The 20,687-nt window shown below is 45.5% G+C and overlaps 1 protein-coding gene across 1 annotated transcript in view; it reads right to left on the bottom strand.

Annotated features, from left to right (window-relative positions):
* Positions 1-1,325: 1,325 nt before the first annotated feature.
* The window catches only part of galnt16 (UDP-N-acetyl-alpha-D-galactosamine:polypeptide N-acetylgalactosaminyltransferase 16), a 125,952-nt gene continuing 106,590 nt past the window's right edge, over positions 1,326-20,687 (bottom strand). Inside the window, exons 11-15 of the mRNA XM_055641014.1 lie at positions 19,032-19,124; positions 18,119-18,202; positions 16,210-16,354; positions 11,934-12,050; positions 1,326-2,007 (exon numbers count right to left, since the gene is read on the bottom strand). Of these exons, the coding sequence (XP_055496989.1) occupies positions 1,855-2,007; positions 11,934-12,050; positions 16,210-16,354; positions 18,119-18,202; positions 19,032-19,124 (592 nt within the window). The 3' untranslated portion in view covers positions 1,326-1,854. The remainder of the gene's footprint in view (positions 2,008-11,933; positions 12,051-16,209; positions 16,355-18,118; positions 18,203-19,031; positions 19,125-20,687) is intronic.

Genomic DNA, 20,687 nt, shown 5'->3' with positions numbered 1-20,687 from the left:
GAACTGCACGCAATACTCTACATGTGACCTAATCAAAGTGTTATAAAACTGCATCATGACTTCTTGACTCTTCTGGTCCACTGAATGCAGGCATTTCATAAGCATTCTTTCTCACTCTATCTACTTGTGTTGTCACTTTCAGGGATGGACTTGGGCACCAATGCTGTTACGGGCCATGCCATTAATTGTATATTTTCCCCTTTGATTCAACATCTCAACAGTATGTATAGAAAAATAAATCATCCCCAGGTATCTCACCAGTGTCCAAGTAACTTAAAAGCTCAGAAAAAAATCCTACAATATCATACAATGGAAAACAATTTAAGTCATATGGTCAATAATTTTTCTGTTTGTACTTCGAGGATCTCGAGCAATATACACAAAAAATTGGAATCTCAAAGTACTACAACATAAATTTCAATCAACAAATAAATTATAGAGCAATGGAAGGGGAAAAAAAGTTGATTTTCCAAGTTAACTATTTCAGTTGACTATTGCTAATAAATAAGCCACATTTGTCAGGTGGGCAGGCATCCCCTGTACATTCCGCCATGAGAAGCTCTTCAGCATATGGTTTTAAAGGATTGTGCCATTCATGGAATGAAAGAGCAAAGGAGGAGGCCATTCACACGCTGTGTCTGTACTGGACCTGTGAACGAGATGACGATTGAGCCTCACTCCTCTGCACCTTCCCCTGTACATTCTGATCCTTCGCAACTGCTGACCTTTCACAATACACTATCAATTCAGCTTCCAACGATGCAGACACATCCACAAATCAGTCTGTTGACATCATGAACGTGATTAATTAGTTTAGTTTACTTTAGAGATACAGCGTGGAAACAGCCCCTTCGTCCCACCAAGTCCACACCGACCAGTGATCCCCACTCACTCACACTATCTTACACGCACAAGGGACAATTTACATTTATACCAGCCAATCAACCTACAAACCTGTACCTCTTTGGAGTGTTGAGGAAACCGAAGATCTCAGAGAAAACCCACGCAGGTCATGGGGAGAATGTACAAACTCCATAAAGACAGCACCCGTAGTCGGGGTCGAACCCGCGTCTCTGGCGCTGCAAGCGGTGTAAGATAGCAACTCTACCGCTGCGCCATCGTTCCGCCACAGATGGTGGTGGAAGTAGATACAATAGTGGCATTTAAGAGGCTCTTACACAGGCACATGGATATCCAGGGAATGGGGGGATATGGATCATATGCAGGCAGAGAACATTTGTTTAATTTGCCATCATGTTTGGCACAGACATCGTGGGCCAAAGAACCTGATCCACGTTTCTTGTTCATTCAAAAGACTCATCATCTCCAGCCATAATTTTATTTCCAATCAAATTGCACACTCAGAAAAAACTCACAAACCTGCCATGAGTTGAAACAGGGGAACTGGTGTTTGTGAGGAGTAGTGTAATGACGCAGGTGGACCAAGCACTCCATAGATGTTCTCTAATCTTCTCTCCAGATCTGTTGTGCCTGGCTTTTTTCACCCTGGTACATTCTGCGTGTCGACAATCTGACTGAAGTTACCAAGCCTCCTCCATTGATTGCTCTGGGCTCTCCAAAGAATAGATTAAATTCCAGCAACCTACTGCAAGAACCCATGGGGAAGAGAAGTTATGGAGGCATTTAGTTTGTGTTGGAGGCAACTCCAGTATCATCCACATTGAATTATGTTGAGGCTCCTGAGCCAACATGCCTTCTTCATACAGTTCATCATAATGCAGTCAGTGTCTGATCTTGTTCAATCTTACATCTAGAGTGAAAATATATTTACATGACTTCAAAAAAAATAATTCTTCATGTCCGTGTATGTTGATAGGGGGCGCGAGCTTCCTGTCACGTAACCTTCAACAGGTCCCACTGTTGGCTGTGAAGCTTGGGCTGGCAAGGTGCGGTGCCCACCCGATACGGTTCTGACTTGACTGCTTGGCTGTCCAAGCAAGCTCCAGTTACAAGGTGCTGGATGGCCGATCCCCTCAGTTTCCATTTCTACAATGAACAACAAGGCAGCAATGATTGCACGCAGTCAAGGATAGAATATCAATAACATCTAAAGAAGACATTCGGTGCACCCAAAACTATTCAGGGACAGAAATCAAATAGTGAAAGGCCTGGATAGAGTGGATGTGGAGGGGACATTTCCACCAGTGGGGTAGTCTGGGACCAGAGGACACAGCCTCAATATTGAACGACGTTCCTTTAGGAAGGAGAAGAGGAGGGATTTCTTTAGTCAGAGGGTGGTGAAGCTGTGGAGGCCGTCAATGGATATTTTTAAGATGAAGATTGATAGATTCTTGATTAGTAAGGGTATCAGGGGTTATGGGGAGAACACAGGAGAATGGGTTTGAGATGGAAAGATAGATCAGCCATGATTGAATGGCAGAGTAGACTTGCTGGGCCGAATGGCCTAATTCCGCTCCTACAACTTATGAACTTATGAATCTATGTAACGCAGAAAGCACTGACGTTTGCACATAGCAAGATCCAATGAATAGCAATGTGTAATGTCTTTGTACTATTGTTAGTTGAGGTGAAAGTGTAGTCTGGGTGTAAACTGATTGTTAAATTGTCAGAGAGTTACATCTCTGGAAACAAGGCCTTTGCCCAACTTGTCCATGCTGACCATGGTGTCTATCTGAGCTAGTCCATTTGCCTCATTTGATCCATATCTCTCTAAACTTTTCCCATCCATATACCTATCTGTCAAACATTTTAGTCATTGTCTCTGCCCCAACAGGTTCCTCTTCCAAGCCAGCATCTGCAGTTCCTTGTTTCTACAGTTTCAGCATTGAGCCAAGACTGATGTTTCTCTTGGACCATTGCCTGCTTCTCAAGCTCAGCTGTGGAAAATTATTTTTACTTTTAGGTTAATGATCTTCAAGCACACCAGAGATTCTACAGTTGAATTCTACTTTTTGACACAAAGAACTGGTCAGGCAGCATCCCTGGAGAACATGGTAGGTGATACTTCGGGTCGAGGCCCTTCTACAGACTGATTGTAAGGGGAAGAAGAAATCTGAAAAATGAGAGAGGCAGGTCAAAGTGTCGCTGGTAATAGCTCAACATAGGTGACGGGAAGGGGTTTTGATAAGCAGATGGTTGGAACAAAGTCCAGAGATACGAATGGAAGGTGTGAGACTGGTTTGAAGAGTTGTGCATTGTAAAGCCAGGGGAAGTAACGTGGGTGGAGATGGAAGATATCGGTGGGAGTCGAGGTGGGGTACAAGGGAAGGAAGCAGGGGGGAAAAATTGTCACCCATCCATGTTCTCCAGGGATTGACAAAAAAAGCTGGTGTAACTCAGCGAGTCAGACAGCATCTCTGGAGAAAAGAAATAGGTGATGTGTCAGGTCAAAGGTAGACAAATGTGCTGGAGAAACTCAGCGGGTGAGGCAGCATCAATGGAGGGAAGGAAATAGGCAACAATCCGGGCACAAAAAACTTCTTCAGAACCGTCCGATGAAGGGTTTCGGCCCGATTTCCTATCGCTCCATAGATGCTGCCGCACCCGCTGAGTTTCTCCAGCACTTTTGTCTACCTTCGATTTTCCAGCATCTGCAGTTCCTCTTGAACATGTGTCAGGTCAAGACCTTTCTTCAGACTAAGACTCAAGGGATGATTCCTGCCCCACCCAATTACTCCAGCACTGCATCCTTTTGTGTATAAATCAACATCTGCAGTTTTTTTGTTTCTATAATTTCACTTGTTTTCTTGTCCAAATTTCTAACACCAACTTTCAATTGAGACAGTTCTTTATATACTGTTTCATTGGCAATTGCTTAATTTAAAAAAAAATCTGGATGGACCGGAAAAATACATTGCATGTTTTGTCAGCTTGAGTAATTAAAGCAACGTGTGAATGTGTACAATGCAGCATGGGTCCCAGATGTTGGTCATGCCAAAGTCAATAGCATTTGGCAGAGAGAGGTTGATGACAGCTGAACTGTTTGAATGGTTTGGGAACTGTTCAAATAAAAAGGGTTCAGATTATGGAATGTTGGCCTTCATAACAAGAGGATTTCAGTATAGGAGTAAAGAGGTTCTTCTGTAGTTGTATAGGGCTCTGGTAAGACCCCATCTGGAGTATTGTGTACAGTTTTGGTCTCCTAATTTGAGGAAGGACATTCTTGTGATTGAGGCAGTGCAGCGTAGGTTCACGAGATTGATCCCTGGGATGGTGGGACTATCATATGAGGAAAGATTGAAAAGACTAGGCACTGGAGTTTAGAAGGATGAGGGGATATCTTATAGACACATATAAAATTATAAAAGGACTGGACAAGCTAGATGCAGGAAAACATTTCCCAATGTTGGGCGAGTCCAGAACCAGGGGCCACAGTCTTAGAATAAAGGGGAGGTAATTTAAGACTGAGGTGAGAAAAAACGTTTTCACCACGAGAGTTATGAATTTGTGGAATTCCCTGCCACAGAGGGCAGTGGAGGCCAAATCACTGGATGGATTTAAGAGAGAGTTAGATAGAGCTCTAGTGGAATCAATGGATATGGGAAGAAGGCAGGCACGGGTTATTGATTGGGGACGATCAGCCATGATCACAATGAATGGCGGTGCTGGCTCGAAGGGCCAAATGGCCTCCTCCTGCACCTATTTTCTATGTTTCTGTGTTGATTAGCGCAGGACATTATATACTCCAATGAGTACAGATGTCTATTGATCAAATAATACAGCCACTGTCAACCACTAATAAAGTTGAAGGTAAAGTTAATGTTGACATAGAGATAAAAACCATTTTAAAAGATCTGTTATAAGAAAAAAAAATAATGAGAGCTCTTTAAAAAAGATGGGAATAAAATTGCAGATGGAGGTTGGCCAACTTGTCGACTGGTTTACATCAGTCTTCACTGTTAGGAAGGAGGTAATGTTCCTGACATTTCAGCAAAGCTAAAAATCAATCAGAGATTGGAACTCAGCACAGTTAATGCAAGCAAGAAGGGTTTGTTCAGAGAAAGGGCAAATCTCCAGGGCTATTTGGTTACCATGGTGAAGTTCTAAAATTAAAAACATTGAGGAAGCTGCAGATGCTTTAGCCGTAATCTTAAAATGCTCTTGCAGTTCATCAGTTGGACAATTGGATTGCAAATTTACAAGTGCAAATATGTTTTTTTACCATGTGAGAGTGAGGGACGAGAAAACTATAGTTGTGGTAGTTGTGATATTTGGCATGGGATATAATCTGTAAGTAAGGACAAAGTGACTCTTAGCTGATTAAGCCATTCAAGGAATGCAGGGTCTCAATCTGCAGGTGCTGAAATCAGGTCCCGACCCAAGCATTGCCTGTCCGAATCTCTCCATAGATGCTGCCTGACCCACTGAGTTCCCTCAGCACTTTGTTCGTTCGTCAAGCAATGCGTGCATTTTCAGTTTATCATCCATGATTTCTAGTCTGTCTGTAGCCTCAGATCTCCCTAACCTTGTAATCACTTTAGTCTTCAACAACACAGTGGTGCACCTCGTAGTAACTGTGCACAGCTCCAGTAACCTGGGTTTGATCCTGACATCAATGCTGACTGAGTCCAGTTTTATCCCACATACCAAGGCCGGCTGGTTGACACGCTACTGCCAAGAATCATAGTGTGGTCGGGGGGTGGGAAGATCAGAAAGGAGCTGATGGGTCTATGAGAGAGACTAGGGTAGAAGGAAAGAAGTGGGGGAATGAGATTGTCTGAAAGTCAGCGTGAACTCTCTGGGTCAAATGGCCTCCTCCGTGACAACAAAATATGTGAAATACTTTAAGGCTGGGATTTGTTAATTCTGGTCTCTTGAATTAAATTGAATAGGAGACGCAAGAGACTGTTGGAAGATGGATCAACAAATAAACTGCTGGAGGAACTCAGCGGGCCAGGCAACATCTGTAGAAGCAAAGGGATGATTGAAAATTCCGATTGAGACCCTGCATTGCTCTACCTCTACAATGGACCCTCTCAGTTCCTCTGTTAGTTCTATTTTTATGTATAAACTGAGGATTGGTTCACCATTGACCACTGCACCTTCCAGTGCCTGAGGCTGTGTAATTCCCTTCCTTAACCCATCTGCCTTTTTATCCCTTACAAAGGCACACTTTAACATAGCCTCGAGTATAGTTTCTGGTTCAGATACATGTTCGGTCACACCTGTATTGCTGCATAGATGGTGAGAGAGGAACATCAGTGAAGTCACTCCTAATAAACCCAAATGTTCTGCCCAAGACTCGTTCAATTAAAGTTGAAACTCATGAAACTAAATCCTGGTAAGAAGCATGATTGGGTCTGCCCATGAGATGTACTTTCAATTAAGAAGTTTAATCAATGTTGAAACTCATGTTTACAAATACTAAAATCATAGCTTGGTTGTCAAAAATTACAGCATGATTTGATCAGCTGGACACGTGGGTGAAAACAGGAAATTAGTTTAAAGGAGATACAGATCGGATCGGCCCACCGAGTATGACTACGATTTCACTATCCTAGTAGGGAAGTTTATAGCCTCAAAATGTCTTTGGAGTGTGGGAGGAAACCGAAGATCTCAGAGAAAACCTACGCAGTCACGGGGAGAATGGACAAATCCTTACAGACAGCCCTCTAAGTCGGGATCGAACCCGGGTCTCTGGCATTGTAATAGCTGTGAGGCAGTCACCCTGAAGGTTAATGCAGATAAGTATGAGGGGCTGCATTTTGGGAAGTCAAACCAGGGCAGGAACTTTACAGTGAATGGCAGGGCCCGAAGAATGTCGTAGAGTAAAGGGATCTAGGAGTGCAGGTATATAGTTCCCTGAAAGTGGCGTCACAGGTAGATAGAGTGGTCAAGAAGGCTTTTGGTACATTGGTCTTCATCAGTCAGGGTATTGAGTACGGAAGTTGGGATGTTATGTTACAGTTGTACAAGATGTTGGTGCCCACATTTGGAGTATTGTGCTCAGTTTGTGTCTCCTTGCTATAGGAAGGATTTTATTAAGTTAAAAAGAGGGCAGAGGAGACTTACGAGGATTTTGCCAGGACAAGGGCCTGAGCTATAAGGAGAGATTGCATAGGCTAGGACTTTATTCCTTGGCGCACAGGAGTCTGAGCGGTGACCTAATTGAGGAATATAAAATCATGAAGGGATTAGATAGGGTGAATGCACATTCTTTTACCCAGTTTAGGGGAATCAAGAACCAGAGGATGTAGATATAAGGTGAGCGGAGAAGGATATAATTGAAACTTGAGGGGCAATATTTTCACACAAAGGGAGGTGGGTATATGGAACAAGCTGCTAGAGGAGGTAGTTGAGGCAGGTACTTAATTTCCAATAACAACATTTAAAAGAAATGAAATGTGGACAGGTATACAGATAGGAAAGGTTTAGAGGGATATGGGCTGACTACGGGCAGATGGGATTACAGTAGACAGGGTATCTTGGTCGGTGTGGGCAAGTTGGGCCAAAGGGTACCTGAATAACAACATTTAAAACGCGAAAGGCTGTGCAATCGATGTTCAGGTATACAGATAGGAAAGGTTTAGAGGGATATGGGCTGACTACGGGCAGATGGGATCCCGCAGTACAGTTAGGGCATAAATCAGGGTACGTTCTTGGTCATTGTGTGAACACTAAATTCCTTCCATTTGGGCAAATTGATGGAGATTTAAAAATCCGAATATTAGGACACTTGGGCTGTTAATTTTATTATGTTTGATCTGAAGTTTGAAATTAGCTACAATTGGGTATGAATATGCGTCATCCAAGTTAGATTATTTTATATTTGGAATGCCACTCATTCAGTGCTGGAGCCTGTGATCACAGCATGTTGCTCCATTTCCGAGTATATGGCCATAACTTTTTTATTACTTGAGCTGAAAGTGAGAGCAAATTAAACAATGCTTTATCTGATGGGTTGACTGAGCATACTAAGTACTCTGTGCTGGGTGCCCAAATTTTGTAGAGAGCACATAAGGTTTCTGATAATACATAGGTGAGAGCATAACATTATAAGAATAAAAGTGATCATGCCAGCAGTGTGAGGAAATGCAGTTTGAACCAAAAAATGAGCTGAAACTTAGTATTGTCTTAAATGCTCAAACATTGGGAAGGAGGAGCTGTTTCAAGTTATTGGATCTCCTCAAGGGAGTCAGAGTGAGCCATGACACTGATGTCTACTGCCCAGAATGAACAGCACCAACTTGGTCTGGTGGCACTGATTGTGGGTTGCTTTTTCCACACAAGACCAGGTCCCATGGTGACAGCCCACGCCTAATGCAATACATCATGGTGAATCTGTGGAATACTTTGCCACAGAAAGCTGTGGATGCCACGTCAGTGGATATATTTAAGGCAGAGATAGATAGATTCTTGATTACGATAAGATGGAACTTTATTCATCCCAGGAGGGAAATTGATCTGCCAACAGTCATAAAACACTACATGAAACATGAAATTAAAGTGACGAGTGGAAAGGATTGGGAATGTGCAAAGATTGGGGAGGAGGGAGGGGGAGGGGAGTCTATCAGTCTACCCCACGACAGAAGGGGGAGGAGTTGTACAGTTCGATAGCCACAGGGAAGAAGGATCTCCTGTGGCGTTTGATCCTGCATCTTGGTGGAACCAGTCTGTTCCTGAAGGCAACCAGTCTGTTGCTGTTGTTCAGGTTGACCAGTGTGTCATGGAGAGGGTGAGCTGTATTGTCCAGGATGCTCCGCAGTTTGAGGAGCATCCTCCCCTCCACCATCACCTCCCATGCAGCCAACTCCGCCCCCAGGACGGAGCCAGCCTCCCTGATCTTATTGGCATCGTATGGGCCCAGCATACGGTGTCGTATGCTGGGCCCTGCTGCCCCAGCATACGACAGCGTAGAGGATGGCACTGGCCACTACCGATTGGTAGAATATCTGCAGCATCTTACTGCAGACATTGAAGGAGCGGAGCCTTCTCAAAAAGTACAGTTGGCTCTGTCCCTTCTTGGACTCAACGTTCCAGTTTACTGTCCAGGTACAGTCCAAGGTACTTGTACTCCTTGGTAAACTGCACATCCACACCATTGATGGAGGCAGGGGACAGGTGTGTTCCTCTCCTCCTAACGTCGACCACTAACTCCTTAGATCGGGAACGGGCGTCAGAGGATTCAGAGGTCATGGGGAGAAGGGAGGAGAATGGGGTTAGGAGGGAGAGATAAATCAGCCATGATTGAATGGTGGAGTAGGCTTGATGGGCCAAATGGCCTAATTCTGCTCCTATCATTTATGATCTTATGAATATAGCAGGCAGCTCCTTGGGACCTAATGACTACTAGTCCCTGCTGTTTTATACTTTTAATGCCTCTGCTAAGAAATGTTTTTTCATCATAAACTGGAGCCTTTAATTGCATCCCCTGCTGTCTGTCCATTGCTGCTTTTGGGCACTGTGGCGCTTCATTTATTAATATAAACCACGTGTGAATGCTTCATAGCTGGAAGCTTCCGGAACATGTTTTCTATTAATGATTAGAGGGTATTCAAGCACATGCTGCACAAACCACTGCAGAGCCAAGTTCTCTTTGCGGTAACATGATAAAATGATGGAAACTAATTCATGATAAACTTTTGGGATTTTATTTCAGTTTAATTGAGAGATACAGCGGGGAAACAGGTCCTTTGGCCCACCGAGTCAGCAACAACCAGGGACATTAACACTATCCTACACACACTAGGGACAATCTTTTACATTTACACTAAGCCAATTCACCTACAAACCTGTACGTCTTTGGAGTGTGGGAGGAAACCGAAAACCCACGCTGGTCATGGGGAGAATGTACAAACTCTATGCAGACAAGCACCTGTAGTCGGGATCAAACCCTGGTCTCTGGCAACTCTACCACTGCGCCACCATGCTGTCCTCCAGTTCGAAGCACATTTTCCAAAAATCTAGGCAGAACTCCTCAAAATCCAGACAGATTCATCCAAATGCAAGCAGAATTCCCAGATTCCCCAATTTTCTTAATATAAATTTGTCCATATCCCTGCGAATCATTGGGCAGTTTTGTCAACTTTGTGCATCCTCCAGAACAATATTTTATCTATCCCACCTGCCTGAAAGGCCAATTTCCACTCAATGCAGAGCTCTGTGCACAGTAATCATGACCATAGACATCAGTACTCATTGCAGGTTCAATGCTTAATGAGTGCTGACTTTCTGATGGCCCCTACTGCCCTTATTAAACAGAAGAGTTTCCCCATATCATAACCAATATCAACCAATTCAGCTTTAAAACATAGAATGTAAAAATTACTCAACAGGTCAGGCAGTATCTGTGGGGAGAGAGTTAAAAGGCTCAGGTCAATGACCTTTCATCAGTGCAAAATACAAGAAAAGTCAGTAACATCGGCTCTGCTTCTCTTTCCACAGGTGCTGCCTGACATGCTGAGTGTTTCCAGCATTTTCTGTTTTTATTTCAGATTTCCAGCTTCCACAGAAATTTGCTTTGTACTAATCCTTGTTTTGTAAGTGTGCAGGGAGCGCTGGCTGTTGCGGACACGATGGGCGCTGCACCTCCAAACTAAACTAATCCAGACCACCAGGTCAAAATCAAAAATCTGCAAATGCTGGAAATCCAAAATATGTCAGGCAGCATCTGTGGAGGCAGGGGCAGGGTTAACATTTGCAGGGAATAAGGACTGCAACCTGACGCATTAACTGTTTCTTCTTGCATTGATGCTGCCTTATCTGCTGAGTGTATGCGGGTTTATTTGGTCATTTTGTAGTGGGATCTTTCCACATGTCGTGTATATTCATTTCCGCACTTGCAACATTCGCTGTGCTTCTGACCGGTATTGTGTCGGAGGGCTTGGGGGGGTGGAAGGGGTGTCCTGTGATTGATATTTGCTTTCCTAGCCAAAGGCTTGTTCACGTCACAAGCCCAAATGCTTTTTGCTCAACTCAGCTTTTTAGCACAGCAACTGTCCAAGGTTCAATGTGTAGGAAGAAACTGCAGATGCTGGTTTGCACCTAAGAGAGACAGAAAATGCTGAACGACAAACATCTTGAACCTTGGACAGGCAGCATCTCTGGAAAGAAAGAATGGATGATGTTTCAGGTCGAGACTCTTCTTCAAACCTTCTTCTAATGAAAGGTCTCGATGCAGAACGTCACCCGTTCCTTCTCTCCAGAGATGCTGCCTGTCTAAGGTTCAAGACGTGTGTTGTTTATTAACTTAAAGATCTAATCAGTTTGCTCACCTTGGTGTAATCAAAGAAACAATAGGTCCCAAGGTTGGCCTAACAAACACTTCATCCTTCTGAGGCATGGATAGCGTGGATGTGGAAATTATGTTTCCACTAGTGGGAGAGTCTGGGACTAGAGAACGTAACCTCAGAATTAAAGGGTGTTTCTTTTAGGAGGAATTTCTTTAGTCAGAGTGTGGTGAATCTGTGGGATTCTTTGCCACAGGAGGCTGTGGAGGCCATGCCAATGGATATATTTAAGACAGTGATAGATAGATTCTTGATTAGTACAGGTGTCAGAGGTTATGGGGAGAAGGCAGGAGAATGGGGTTAGGAGGGAAATGTAAATCAGCCATGATTGATTGGCGAAGTAGACTTGATGGGCCGAATGGCCTAATTCTGCTCCTATCACTTACGATATAATCTAATCAAGGTATTTGAGATTGCATGATAATGAGGTCAACCCAGAGGGAAATGTTGGCAGAAAGCCAGGGTTGGTAGTTAATTAAAATGGAATAGGAGTGATGAAAGAAGACATAGAAGACTGCGAAACACCTTCAGCAGAGACTAGCGTGGTGAAGTGAGTTAGTCTTGGCAATATAGATTGATACAGTATAATCTCCCCAAAGTGAGAGTTGTAACAGATAAGACTTGGGTTCTCGGAAGTTTAAACAGTAGATCATCACAGTCTGAGAATGCAGTCTGCCTTTCTTGTGTGGGCTGCTATCCCTCTGTCTATACTTTAGCTCTCACCTGTCTGCCGTCCCCCTGCCGACACTGTTCCAGCACGACCTGCGAATCTATGGAGAAGTTTGTGATCACCACGCACTTGTCGTTCTGCTTGATCAGCGGCCCAGACAAGATCCATTCCTGCGGAGAGTGCAATATTCAAAATGGTGGTCAGAGGTCGTGGGCGGGTAGCTCTGCCACGCTGTGTCGGAAGGAACCGCAGATACTGGTTTAAACCGAAGATAGACACAAAATGCTGGAGTAACTCAGCGGGTCAGACAGCATCTCTGGAGAAAAGGAATGGGTGATGCCGTCTGTCCCGCTGAGTTACTCCAGCTTTTTGTGTCTATCTTTAGTTCTGCCAAAACCATGTGTTTTATAATGCCAGTGATAAATTAGGGAACAGTATTTGATTTACGCAGACCTGCTTGGCAGTACTGTGATTTCAATCAGTAACAAAACACCACTTAAAAGCTATGTTGTAAATTGGCGTGCAGTAAAAAAACAGTCTTGGACACATGTAATTTCTCCACAGTAATCTGCCACCATTGCCTCTCTTGCTTTAATTGCAGGCGGCCATCAAAATTGACAAGTGATCACTTCCATTGACAGCGCAGCGGTAGAGTTGCTGCCTTACAGCACCAGAGACCTGGGTTCGATCCTGACGACGGGTGCTGTCTGTCTGGAGTTTGCATGTTCTCCCCGTGACCCGCGTAGGTTTTCTCTGGGATTCTATGGTTTCCTCCCACACCCCAAAGACAATAGACAATGGACAATAGGTGCAGGAGTAGGCCATTCGGCCCTTCGAGCCAGCACCGCCATTCAATGCGATTATGGCTGATCATCCACATTCAGTACCCCGTTCCTGCCTTCTCCCCAAATCCCCTGACTCCGCTATCTTTAAGAGCCCTATCAAGCTCTCTCTTGAAAGTATCCATAGAACCAGCCTCCGCTGCCCTCTGACATACAGGTTTGTAGGTTAATTGGCTTTGGTAAAATTGTAAATTGTCCCCAGTGTGTGCAGGATAGTGTTAAGGGCCTGTCCCACTTGCCGATTTTTTCGGCGTCTGCCGGCGTCATTGACTGACGTATCAGGGTCGCTGAAAGATTTTGAACATTTCAAAATCCAGCGGCGACAAAAAAAATGTTGCGACACTTGGGAAACACCGCGCGTCAATACGTCGTTACGCCGCAACTTTTTCGGTGACCTGATATGTCAGTCAACGATGCCGGTAGTCGCCGAAAAAAATCGCCAAGTGGGACAGGCCCTATAGTGTCTGGAGTGATTGCTGGTCGGGGCAGACACGGTGGACCGAAGGGCCTGTTTCCATACTGTATCTCTAAACTAAACATTTGTGCAATGATGCTCCACAAAGCTTTTCACTGTACCTTGGTACACATGACAATAAACTAAACTGTAACTGTAATTTTGGTATTTTTAGCTTGCAGTGACATAAAAAAGCTATTGAAAATAACTTTATTTTTGAAAATACTGTGGGAAAATAAGTTTGCTATTGCAAGTCTGAAATTCACCACCTCCTAACTACTTATTCCCCATTGACATCATTCTAGTTATAAAGTGTTTTTCTACAACACAAGGTTTCTTAAAAATAGAACTATTGCTTAACTCGAATTCTATCAAGTTTCAAATATCTATTTTTATAATTTAAATCATAAAACCATTATTCTCTCTCCATTTTCTTCTTACTTTATCTCAGCACATGAGTGAAGCTGACATCCCATGTTGGTTCCCTGTGGAACAGTCACATCGCACTTTCTCCCCTCCTTATTTTTACCTGCCTCCTCAACCTCTTCCCTCAAACACATGCCCTTCAATTCCCCACTGGCTCCTTTGCCACCCACGCACATGTCTTCAAGAAGTGGGAGAAAACTGGAGCATAGAAACATAGAAAATAGGTGCAAGAGTAGGCCATTCGGCCCTTCAAGCCAGCATCGCCATTCAATATGATCACGGCTGATCATGCAAAATCAGTACCCCGTTCCTGCTTTTCCCCCATATCCCTTGATTCTTTTAGCCCTAAGAGCTAAATCAAACTATTGAATACATCTCGTGAATTGGCCTCCACTGGCTTCTGTGGCAGAGAATTCCATTACTTTCACTTTCAATACCGGAGCACTCAGAGGAAACCCACATAGACACAAGGCGAGTGTGCAAGGCTGAGGTCAGGATGGAATCTGGACTGCTGGAGTTGTGTTTGTGGCAGTAACTGCTGCATCACTTTGCACCACCACTGCACCTCAAGGCAATGAATCTTTCCCGGGGCGATCCTGTGTACTGGAGCATCCCACCCCATGGTCAGCAGACAAAATGCTTGCAGCTGAAACCACAAGCAATTGTGGTCCAACTATTGTAGCGTCAGAGAGCTGTATAGCATCGAAAGAGGCCCTTCAGCCCAACTCTTTTATGCCGACCAAGTTGCGTAAGTGAGATATTCCCACTGGCCAATGCTTTCATTCCAAATATTTCCCTCCAAATATTTACTATCTATGTACCTATCCTTATAAATGCTGTGATTGTGCCTGTGCCTAACATTACTTTTGGCAGCTTGTTCCAGGTACACACTACCTTCTGTGTGAAACAAATGTGCTCCTCGGGTCCCTTTTAAAGTCTTTCTCTCCTCGCCTTAAGCCTGTGCCCTCCCGTTTTAGAATTGCCTATCCTGGGAAAAGACTGTGGTTCTTCACCTTTTCTATTCCCTTCAAGATTTTATAAACCTCTAAAACATGTCCTGCCAATCCAGGCTCTGCTTATAACTCGAATCCTCCAGTCCCAGTAACATCCTTGTATATCTTTAGCACTCCGTGTCGAGTTTAATGACTTCCTTCTGATAGCAGGATGATCAGACTGTACCAAATGTGGCCTCATCAATGTCTTGTACAGCTGTAACATGACGTCTCAACTCCCTTATTCGGTACCCTGGCTGATGAAGAAAGTGAGCCACCACTCCTTTAGACTTTAGAGATACAGCTTGGAACCGGGATATTCGGCCCACCAAGTCCGTGCTGACTAGTGATCACCCCATATACTAGCAAGATCCTGCACACTAGAGACAATTTACAATTTACAGAAGCCAAATGAGCCTACAAACCTGTACGTGTTTGGAGTGTGGGAGGAGACTGGACAACCTGGAAAAAACCCACACAGTCACGGGGAGAACGTACAAACTCCATATAGGCAGCACCTGTAGACAGGATTGAACCCAGACCTCTGACACTGTAAGGCAGGGCAAGAAGAGGTTTGTTGGTTCGTGGGCCAATCTGGTCGAGGGCGACCAAAGAAGGCCCTGTAAGAGCCTGGGGCTTACCGGGATCGGGAACCGCCCCAGTAGACCCAAATGCGCAGGCAGACTGGACTTTGGAATTGGCGGCAAAGCATGGCGGTGCCCGAGATAGGCAATAACAATTTTACTGTGCAGTTGCACATGTGACAGATAAAGCACCATTGCACCTTGAACCATTGAAGGCAGCAACTCCACCACTGTACCACTGTGCCGCAGGTGTGATTTATTTCCCCAGTAAAGCACCTGTCCCACTTAGGAAACCTGAACGGAAACCTCTGGAGACCTTGCGCCCCACCCAAGGTTTCCGTGAAGTTCCCGGAACTTCCGGTCACTCTCCATGAGTCACCAGAGGTTTTGGTCACTTGCCTGGAAAGCCTCGACTGAAGCGTGATCAACTGATCAAAGATCCTATAGGATCTTTGCTGATCCACATCCACACACACACACACACACACACACACACACACACACACACACACACACACACACACACACACACACACACACACACACACACACACACACACACACACACACACACACACACACACACACACACACACACACACACACACACACACACACACACACACACACACACACACACACACACACACACACACACACACACACACACACACACACACACAAAACACATCGCGAAGGGGGGGCCAGGGACAGCGGAGGGGCGCTGTCTGCGCAATGACGACGAATGACCTCCGGGACCCTCACGGAAACCTTGGGTGGGGCGCAAACTCTCCAGAGGTTTCTGTTCAGGTTTCCTAAGTGGGACAGGGGCATAAAACACTCTCCACAGCAGTATTTTGGTCAGACTCGGTACTGCGACTGGTAATGGTTACGACAGGGAGGGTGACGGTTCGGCCAATCGAGTCTCTTCTGGCGCTACAAAGTGGTGATCCAATTTGTCCCAATTCCCCCCCCCCAAATGAACACGTTTTCTTTGGGAACAGAAGGGAAGATCAGAGCCGGCCTCTCACCTGATCGGAGGGAATGGCGTCGAGCGTGTCTGAGCAATGGCCAAGTTTGACGATGGTGTTATCCATTCTGTAGGGGGTCTGCTGCTCCAGGCACTTTCCGTTCTGCCTTATCACCACCATTTCAAAAACCTCCTTCTCCGGGATTCTGAAGCAATGATAAAAAAATGTGAACCTTACCCACCAGATTGACAAATCAGTAAGGAGCAGTGCAGCAAAAATAACATTACACAGCAGGGTGGATGTAAAGGGTTTGTCATCACTGTTGAAGATGAGAAAGAACATTTTGCATCGTGTCTTGGTATTTATTCTTCTGCCAATAAAATGCCTTTTCAATGGTCAGAAGAAAAAGGCATTCAATCAATTAATTGTGCTTAGTTTAGTTTAGTTTAGTTTAGAGATACAGCGCGGAAACAAGCTTCGGCCCACCGAGTCCACACTGACCAGCGATCCCCGTGCACTAACAATATCCTACACTAGGCAAAATTATTTCATTTATACCAAACCAATTAACCTACCAACCTGTACGTCTTTTGAGTGTGAGAGGAAACTGAAGATCTTGGAGAAAACCCACGTAGGTCACGGGGAGAATGTACAAATTCCGTACGGACAAGCACCCGTAGTGAGAATCGAATCTGACGCTGTAATGTAGCACCCTACCGCTACACCAATGTGTTATTTATTATTAATTTATTATCTACTCTATCCACAAACAAAGGAAGAATCCAGTCACACAGCTGAATTCGAAGAGCAGCCCTTTACCACAGCACCAGTCACTATCTAGAATGAACTGCACGAAAATCGAGGAAGGATAGCAGTGGTTGATTAGAAGCCAGCAAATGATGTACAATAGTTGTTCGTTGTTTCCTTCATGAAAGGCATGAGGCATAGATGATCAAGCAACAGCATAATGATATTCAAGAGTCAGGAGTGGAGCACATGACGTACAAGAGATATGGGCCAAATGTGGGTAAATGGGACCAGCCTAGAATGCATAAGGTGGACCGAAGGGCCTGTTTACAAGCTATATCGTTCTATAGAATTACGCCAAAGATAGACACAAAAAGCTGGTATAACTCAGCAGGGCAGGCAGCATCTCTGGAGAAAAGGAGTGGATGACGCAGTAATCGCCTGCCACCAATTCACCTGAAATAGGGAACAATGAAGAGAATTCCGGGAAAGCTGAGGTTCAATTCCAACACAATATTCCAAGGTGCTGTGGGTCTGGGTTAGGGACTCGTTGGGTGGGGATGAGTGGTCTGGTCAGACGATCGTTGTGTGGGGAGCGGTGGTGGTTAGGATCAATGGGATGGGGTAGGTCTGGGTCATTGTAGGATCATTGGGTGGGGGTGGATTATTGGGAGAGTCTGTGTTGTTGATGGATGATTGGATGGGTCTGTGGGTCTGTCCATTTGTTTCCGTGAATAACTCGCTGCACGTGGACACCGAAGATGTTCGATATGTCACCCAATAAACAAAATCATTCTAATGCAGTGGAGTAGAAGAAGGGTTTCTGCCCGAAACGTTGCCTAGTTCCTTCGCTCCATAGATGCTGCTGCACCCGCTGAGTTCCTCCAGCATTTATGTGTACATTCTAATGCAGGGCTGCTGTGTGTGTGTGTGTGTGTGTGTGTGTGTGTGTGTGTGTGTGTGTGTGTGTGTGTGTGTGTGTGTGTGTGTGTGTGTGTGTGTGTGTGTGTGTGTGTGTGTGTGTGTGTGTGTGTGTGTGTGTGTGTGTGTGTGTGTGTGTGTGTGTGTGTGTGCGCGCGCGCTACCTGTTGGATGTAGGGATCAGTGTTGGCATCTGCAGTGTGGGCAAATAGGAAGAAGAGTCTTTGAGTGCTGTGTACCCTTGTTTGGCTGCTCAGAGTTGGGAGTGAGGGAGGTGCAGGTAACCCAGCGATAATCCTACCGCAGTTCTGGATAGATGTTTGCGAGGTACCACTGGAAGGACTTGCACTGCAGCCTCCTGCGCAGCTCCTGCCGATCGGCGACGCTGAAACAGAGACCGCGTGGTGACGGTGAATCTACAAGCATTACCTCTGGAACAGCTATGGACTGAACAGTCAGCCAATGGCTGCACACTGCAGCTCGCTGGACGTGGAGCTACCTTTAGTTTAGTTTAGAAATACAGCGCAGAAAGAGGCCCTTCGGCCCACCGAATTCGCACTGACCAGCGATCCCCGCACATTAACACTTATTCTACACATACCAGGGACAATTTTTACATTTATACATTTAAACAAAGCCAATTAACCTACAAACCTGTACGTGTTTGGAGTGTGGGAGGAAACGGCAGAGGAACTGGCAAGGGATGCCGGACCTCACACTGGGAGAAAGGATCATCACATCACTGCTGTTGAACAACACTGCTGACGTTCCACAAAACTAATCATGGCTGTGTTTTGGGCAAGTTAATGTTTAGTTTAGTTTAGTTTAGAGATACCGTGCAGAAACAGGCCATTCGGCCCACCGAGTCCACACTGACCTGCGATCCCCGCACATTAACACTATCCTACACCCACCAGGGACAATTTATACTTCTACCAAGCCAAGTAACCTACACACCTGTACGTTTTTGGAGTGTGGGAAGAAATCAAAGATATCGGAGAAACCCCAGGCGGTGACGGGAAGAGTGTACAAATTCCGTACAAACAGCACCCATAGTCGGGATTTAACCCGGGTCTCCGGTGCTGCAAGCACTGTAAAGCAGCAACTCCACCACTGCGCCACCGTGCTGAGGTAGATCCACTGAGGGAGATGTTGATAAATTATTTGGGAAGAAAGAGGCAGAGAGAATGAAGGAAAGGACTTGGCAGACTTACTTCCCATAGGCCTTGCCCACAGCAGAGGGCCGAGCATCATAGTAGTACGTCTTGTAATCATCCATCCACACCTCCACGGTGCGTTTGGTGTTCCTTCAATGGGTGCACAAAATAAAGCAATTTCAAGCATCAAGAAAGACCAAGGTGTGATCACTTACTCAATATGTAGGAAGCGACTGCAAATGCTGGTTTAAACTGGATGGACACAAAATGTTGGAGCACGTAGAATGTAGGTAGCGGGTACGTCGGAGCTCAGGATGTCTCTTAGCTGCTCGTAACGCTAACGGCAGGTACTCGGGAAACGCGGTAAGCTCATGAAGGCTCGTGAAGATTTTTCAACATGTTGAAAAATGTCAACGAGAGCCCCGAGTACCTACAAGCGGCAATTACCGTAATTCTCCGAGTTCGAATCAGGGGAATTAGTTCGTACAGTGGGAGAGCCCCATAACTCAGCGGGACAGGCAGCATCTCTGGAGAGAAGGAAGGGGTGGCATTTATCAACCCGAAACGTCACCCATTCCTTCTCTCCAGAGATGCTGCCTGTCCCGCTGAGTTACTCCAGCAATTTGTGTCTATCACTTCCTGAATGTCGGGCACATTTCAGACTAGAACCATCACCAGATCGGCCACGAGCAGGGGAAAATCATCAATCCCTCCCAAATGGATCACCCACCGCCATGCCACACCCTAAATCACTCAGGCACTGGACCTCCCCCTAAACGTCTCTCACTGGGGCGGCACGGTGGCTCAGCGGTAGACTTATGACATTCCCATTTTAACCTGCGTCCCAAACTATTCTCCACCTTTAAAATGCTCAGCCAACATTATTTAGATTTTTTAGTTTCGATAAAAAACAAAAAAACCTGCAGCTGCTGGAAAATTGAAATGCGAACAGTAAATTCTGGAGATATTCAGGAGGCAAAGCAACATCTGGCGAGAGAGGACAATGTCCATGTGTAATGGTTGATGACATTTCACCAGTGGAATCATTGAGCTGCAATGTTAACTCTGATTCTCCCTCCACAGATGCTGCCTGACCTGCTGTGTTTCCAGCACCCTCTTTTTGTACTGATGGACTTCACACGATCCCTGTGAGATCTTTACATGATCAGCTGCTGGGCATGGGGCCGTCACTGGATGAGCGGGTGATCTGTCACTAGATGGGGCCATCATTGAATATGGGCCTGTCACTGGACATCGAGCTTCACTGGATGTGGGGTAGTCATGGATACAGGATCGTCACTGGATGTGGAGCCGTCACTGGATATAAGGTCATCACTGGATGGAGGGCAGTCACTGGATGCTGTGATCACTGGATGGAGGACAGTCACTGGATGCTGTGAACACTGGATGGAGGACAGTCACTGGATGCTGTGATCACTAAATGGAGGAAAGTCACTGGATGAGGGGTCACCACTGGATACAGTGTCATCGCTGGATGTGGAGCCATCACTGGATGCTGTGATCACTGCATGGAGGACAGTCACTGGATGAGGGGTCACCACTGGATACAGGGTCATCGCTGGATATGGAGCTATCACTGGATGGAGGGCAGTTATGGGATGGAGGGCAATCACTGGATGAAAGGCGTGACTGGATGTAGGCCTTCACTGGACTGAGTTGTCATTGGACTTGGCCTGTTGCGGGCCAGGGGCC

Source organism: Leucoraja erinacea, chromosome 9 (assembly GCF_028641065.1).
Source record: "Leucoraja erinacea ecotype New England chromosome 9, Leri_hhj_1, whole genome shotgun sequence".
NCBI classification, from domain to species: Eukaryota; Metazoa; Chordata; class Chondrichthyes; order Rajiformes; family Rajidae; genus Leucoraja; species Leucoraja erinaceus.
This window is presented reverse-complemented; position numbering and strand designations above follow the sequence as displayed.